Source organism: Cheilinus undulatus, linkage group 16 (assembly GCF_018320785.1).
Source record: "Cheilinus undulatus linkage group 16, ASM1832078v1, whole genome shotgun sequence".
NCBI classification, from domain to species: domain Eukaryota; kingdom Metazoa; phylum Chordata; class Actinopteri; order Labriformes; family Labridae; genus Cheilinus; species Cheilinus undulatus.
Window position 1 is genome coordinate 13,551,071 of NC_054880.1, and position 6,046 is coordinate 13,557,116.

The following is a 6,046-nucleotide window of genomic DNA, read 5'->3' on the forward strand; positions in this document are numbered from 1 at the left end:
ATGTGGATATTGTAGTTTGACTGTTAATGTGGCAGTCTTCTGTGTTAAATGTGGGCGTTGACTTGTCCTGATAAAATCACCGCACTGTCCCTTTAAGAAACCCTGAGGGAGGGTCAGTGTGAAGGAGGGGTAACACTGAATTTAAATACTGAACTTTGTATCTTTGCTCGCTTTCTGTTCGCTTCTTAACTTTTTAAAGTGACTTGTTCACAGCTTTATTCCTAAGGATGTAGCCACACCAGCAGGCAGTAAAAGAGGATAAGTGTTAGTGTTAGTTTGACAGGCACTATGGGTGTGTTTAAGTACTCCCCTGTAGACTTCGTCCTCACTTGTCTGGGTCTTATCTTCTTGCTACTTGACATAGCACTGGATGTTTGGGCTGTTGTGTCTCTGTACCAGGAAAAGGCCTATGGGAGCCTCGGTGTCCTGGTGCTGTTTCTCGTGGGCTCGTCTGTTCTCGTCCAGGCCTTCAGCTGGCTCTGGTTTAGTTATGAAAACTTCAAGATGGAAACAACTGTGGGGAAAGACCTGACTAAGAGACAGCTCAAGGTCCTCCATGTGCTGCAGCTGGGAATCTACTTCAGGTTGTATGAGCTTACTACAGTATTTCTGGTGTTTTCCATGAGCCTCAGGATGTTTGTTCTCTGTTGTAGTGAGTGTGGAAGAGAGACAGTGGGAGTGTGAAGTAATCTGTGTAATATGTGGAGGTTTCTGTTTCTTTTTTTTCTTTTTATCTCAGAGCTACACCCTGAGTGTGCCTCCTGTTCAGGGAAACATTTCCTCTTCTGGGAAACAAATGGATAAAATGAGTGCAACTAGTGTGCTCCATTCACTCTCACATTGCTCTATTATACTATTTCCAAACTTTACCACTTTATTATGCTCAGTTTGGAAGCACTTGAGAAGTAACAGTTTCATACAGAAAAAGGAATCTAGTCATGCTGAAAAAGTACCAAAATAATACCCAGATGATAGCTGTAGTATTTACAGATGACGTAACTGCCTGAAGTGTGTAATAAAGGTTAAGATGACTAAAGAAAGTCTTAAAAATTAAATAAAACACATTGAAAGGTAGAATTAAGGCACATTTGTCTAGAAAAAGTATCATATCTTGGTAACTGTGGTAACTGTGTGAACTGTAATGCCATGATTAGATCAGATCAGCTGTCACATCCTCACACCAGTAGAAAAATAAAAGTTAGAGGCAGAAGCACACATGTGGTTTATCTTCTTAAATGTCCATGCAGGTTTTATTATGTCGGGGAAAAAAAGGGAACTCAGGATCCGCATCTCCGGTCATAAAAGTAACATAAGTAATCATGACGAAAGGTCACCGGTGGCCAGACATTTTGTCCAGTTTCCTGTAAATACAACAGTAAAATACTTTCAGTTTCTGTTTCATGTCCTGGTGCTTGAGGGAGATTTGAATGACATAACCAGAAACTATTACATGCAGACATCCCCTCCCATTGTGATGTCTCAGTTCCTCCTGATGTGGTGTAAGGTACACATGTTTTTTAATTGCAACCGTTGGTAGCATTTGTTTGTTTTGTTCATGTGTGACTCAAGAGTTCAGACCAGTTTCCTACTTCACTGATGACAATCTGATAAGATTTCATAACATTTTGTCTGACAGGTTCAGGTGACTCCTGTTAAAGAGGTTGATATTACATTTAAAGCTGTGTTATCCAGGTTTAACTCTTTTAAATCTCAGGCATGCAGGTGTGGTGGAGGTCTCGGTGCGCAGCTTCTTCTCAAAGATGAGGGACCTAGATGAAGGTGTTGCAGTGTTCCTGAGCCATGACCTGAGCATGCTACGGCTCATAGAGACGTTTTCAGAGAGCGCCCCTCAGCTCGTCCTCATGCTCACCATCATTCTGCAGAGGAGTCAGCTTGATCCATGGACAGGTGCAGTATGACGTTTCGGTTTTCAGGTTATTTTATGCTTCTTTGGGACAGAGCTGTGAGTCACTATTGCACAACAATAAATGTGACAGACCTTTTTCTTCAAAAATAATCTTGTCTGGCGTGCGGATGGCCTGGTGGTTAGGGATCTTCCAAGAGGTGGTCATTCAGCCAAACCGAGCAATCGGAGAGAAGGCAAAATCTTTAAGTCTAGTTAGATTATACTGACCTGTGGTGTAAAAAGCAATTTGACTCACTAGACGACGATAAAAAAAACTTTCTCTTGAGCTAGGGTTCAAAGTAAATGTATTGCAGCATCCTCTTTATTGGGCAATCACAGCACAATGAAGGTTACTCTATAATCTCTGGCTTTACTGAAGCTATTCAGTCTAAAATGTCATCAAAGATTTACAAAACTGAGAGCACAATTTAATGCACTCACAAACAGTGTTGCATATGCATTTGAAAGCTAATTTCACTTAACTAAATCCCAGAAAATCTTTAATAGATACAGCTTTTCTAATGCTGACTTCTCCTCCTCTTCAGTGTTAAAGGCCATCGGCTCTGCCTCAGCCATCGCCTGCAGTGTGACCATGTACCACCGCTCCCTGCGCTCCTTCCTTCCCAAAAAAGAGGAGCAGCTCTTGGTCTCATCTGTGGTCTACTTCCTCTGGAACCTGCTTCTCATCATGTCTCGTATCACCGCCCTCGCCCTCTTTGCCTCTGTGCTACCCTGCTTCATCTTCACCCACTTCTTCTGTTCGTGGTTGGTTTTATTTGTCTTCGTGTGGCGATCGAAGACCAATTTCATGGACAGCACGCGAGGGGAATGGCTTTATAGAGTCACCGTGGGCATAATTTGGTACTTCGACTGGTTTAGCGTGGTAGACGGACGGACTAGGTACAGGACTCTGCTCTATCATGGATACATCCTGGTTGATATCTCACTCCTTTGTGGATTGTGGTGCTGGAAAATGATCACAGAACCAACTTACTATGAAATTTTACCTTTATATGCAATAATAACCGCTGTCAGCGTTGTTGTAGTTTACATCTTTGGCCTCTTTTTAAAAATGGTTTATTACAAGTGCTGCCATCCAAACATTGGCATAGAGGAGTTAAAGGAAGAGGATGCTGAAGCTGAAACTGAAACGTCTCCAACTGAATCCCTAACTGCTGTAAAATCGTGTGAAGACGAGGTAGACTTTGGTCGTCCAGCCATGGTAGAAGATGGTTCAACAGAAACAGGCTCAGGAATGCAAAATCGCATTGGAGCCAGTCCACCTGCAGCCACCACTAAACGCTGCAATAAAAGAATGAAGCAGTTGGCTCAGAACTTCTACTCCTGATCTGTGTCGAGTGACATACACCGGACATAGAGGCTGGAAACAGACTCGGTAATGCTGCAGTGGACTCTCAAAGGAGCAGCAAATAATCACTATTGGTGGTTTGTGTTGGATATGGAGGACTATCATTTCGTCCACCATTACCCACCGTCAGCTGATGAATGACTCAAGCACAAAATTTCACTTTATAAAAAGATGGGCGACAGTAAAGCTACCTAAAAGTGACACCAAAACTTTTGGAGCTTCCCCTGCTGACTGGCTGCAATATAGAGATTTCTTAGACATGGTGCTATTGTAACGTCACTCACTACAGGGAATAGCAGAAATCAAGGTGTTCTCATTAGGCTTCTGCATTTTTGCAGACATTTCCATATATTTTGGAGCATTAAAAGTAAGAGGAAATAAAATAGAATTAGCCTACTTAATACAAATGTCAGGGGCTTTTTTCCTCTTGCAGACTGACAGACGGTATTCTCATATGCAGATAGTGATCTTAAAGAAGCTGTCCACATGGATACCTCTGTGATTAGTGCTTTATTAAAAAATGTCAGAATATGCTAATTAGGCCAGTGGTTCTCAAATGGTGTGCCTTGATGCAAGTCTAGGTGTGCCGTGAGATTTTTTGCTACTATAAGTCATATTTACAACTATCCAGCAACACATGATTGATTTTGTTTTTTTTTAAATTTGCATTATCAGTATTTTATAAACATTTAATTCCATGTACGGCTGCAAATTTTGTTCGCCTAATTTAAAAATCCCTATAACACCTTAAAAGGAATGCCATCTTTGCAGTTTGTTTAATCAGTGGGTGGGGGGATAGTTAGAACGACACACATCAAAGGGCTTGATTGACAGTTTTGTGACGGAGGGAAATCGAGGGGAAATGGATTGTTTCCTTGAGAGTATTAAACCCCAACGAGCTGTAAATGAGGAAGACCCACCAAAAAAAAAAAGGAAAAACAAACCCAGCTAGTAGAAAATATCATAATAATTATCTGTCATTTGGCTTACATTAGATATTAGATGACATTGTAATGAACAGATTAAGTCAATATTAGGAAATGATTTTTTAACGCATGTTAGATGGGTTGTTTTGCATGGATATAAATATGGTGTGCCTTGGGCAAAAAAAAGTTTGAGAACCACTGGCTTAGACATTCCTACCGTGCACTCTACTAACCAGAGGGATCTTTGATGTTATTACAGGTAAATGTGAGTTTTGGTTGTAAACCTCATCACTGATTCCTACTGTACAGACTCCAAATGTGGATGTCAGCACCCGCTACAGGGGAATATTTTGGTTTCAGTTTTGTACAACAAGAGGAGATGGAGACATGTCCTCTGTCTTTATATAAAATCACATTATTAACTCATAATGCGTTGCACTAACAGGCATAAAGCTTTAACTGTTCAGTCTGTCTTCATATAAAGCTGCCTTATATTACTAATATAACATGAACTTATTCCATTACAACTGCTGAGTCATTGATTCATATCAGTATTTTGCTAGCAGCTGTTTACTCTGACCTGTCGATAATGTTAGCCAGTGAGCACTCATTGATGGACTGTGCCTGTTTAGTTTTGATTTCACACTACTTTATAACCAAGTTCATGAGTCACAGTGCTGGCAAATATCTTAACATTGTGCCCCATTCTAAGCAAGCTCTTTATTTAATTTCTGTTATTTATTTTCTTTGTGTCTATTTGTAGAAATTGTCGACAATGTATACATATTTTTAATAGTTAATACATTTATTTGTATAAGAATCTAGCTTTTTGAGTGTTTGCGTGGTCATGTTTGTTCACAATCAACAGAATTCTTTTTTCAATACAGCTAAAAATATCAGGATCTAATTAGAAGAGAACAAACACAAACCTTCAAATTTGTCTTTTTTCTGCACTTCTAATTAGTGAGTTTATGATGTACATTCAGTATTTATCTCTAAGAGTTGTTCTAATAACCCGGGAAACTGGAAAGCATCAAAAGATGCCCTGTAATTGGTATCTATAGGTTTGTCTGTGAATGCACTGATTTAGTAGATCATTTAACAGTCATCTGACATGCTGAGGCTTTCAATAAGAGCAGATAGAGCAACACCAGTGGGAGCTTTCCACTATGCACTCTGCCTCCTCCACATGTACTACAGCGCTGAGACATGTTGCATCATGGATTAACTGTGATTCACCACATTTTTCTTTGGAAAGCTGGCTTCAGTTTCTCTAGCCACACCCATGCTGGTTTACCCATGCAGACTTGTTATATCTAGAAATCTTTTAAAAAGAACCTGTCTGACAAAGTGAAGCAGGCCAAAAGATCTCAAAAGGCAACATATCATGCCGTGATCAAAAGAAATTCAAGAACAGATGGGAAGCATAGTCATTGACATCTATCTGTCCGGAAAGGGTTACAAAGCCATTTCTTTAGGACCCCAGCAAACCACGATGAGAGCCATTATCCACAAATGGAGAAAACTTCCATTTGTGGATGGACCAAAACACATCTAGGAGTTCACAAAAGAACCCAGAACATTTAGAGACCTGCAGGCCTCACTGACTCAGTTAAGGTAAGTGTTCATGATTCAACAGTAAGAAAGACAGTGGGCAAAAATGGCACCCATGGGAGAGTTCCATGACCAAAACCACTGCTGACAAAAAAGAACACAAAGGCTCATCTCACATTTGACAAAAAACATCTTGATGATCCCCAAGACCTTTGGAGAAATATTCAGTGGTCTAATGAGACAAAAGTAGAACTTTTTGAAAGGTGGTGCCCCGTTACATCTGGCGTAAAA

The 6,046-nt window shown here is 40.4% G+C and overlaps 1 protein-coding gene across 1 annotated transcript; it reads left to right on the forward strand.

The window, feature by feature from the left end:
* The first annotated feature begins 19 nt into the window (after nucleotides 1–19).
* Nucleotides 20–5,025, forward strand: LOC121523729 (XK-related protein 8-like). The gene is made up of 3 exons (XM_041808739.1): nucleotides 20–584; nucleotides 1,715–1,908; nucleotides 2,452–5,025. Exons 1-3 carry the CDS (start codon nucleotides 289–291, stop codon nucleotides 3,252–3,254), a joined length of 1,293 nt encoding a protein of 430 aa, XP_041664673.1. The 5' UTR covers nucleotides 20–288; the 3' UTR covers nucleotides 3,255–5,025.
* Nucleotides 5,026–6,046: the final 1,021 nt, after the last annotated feature.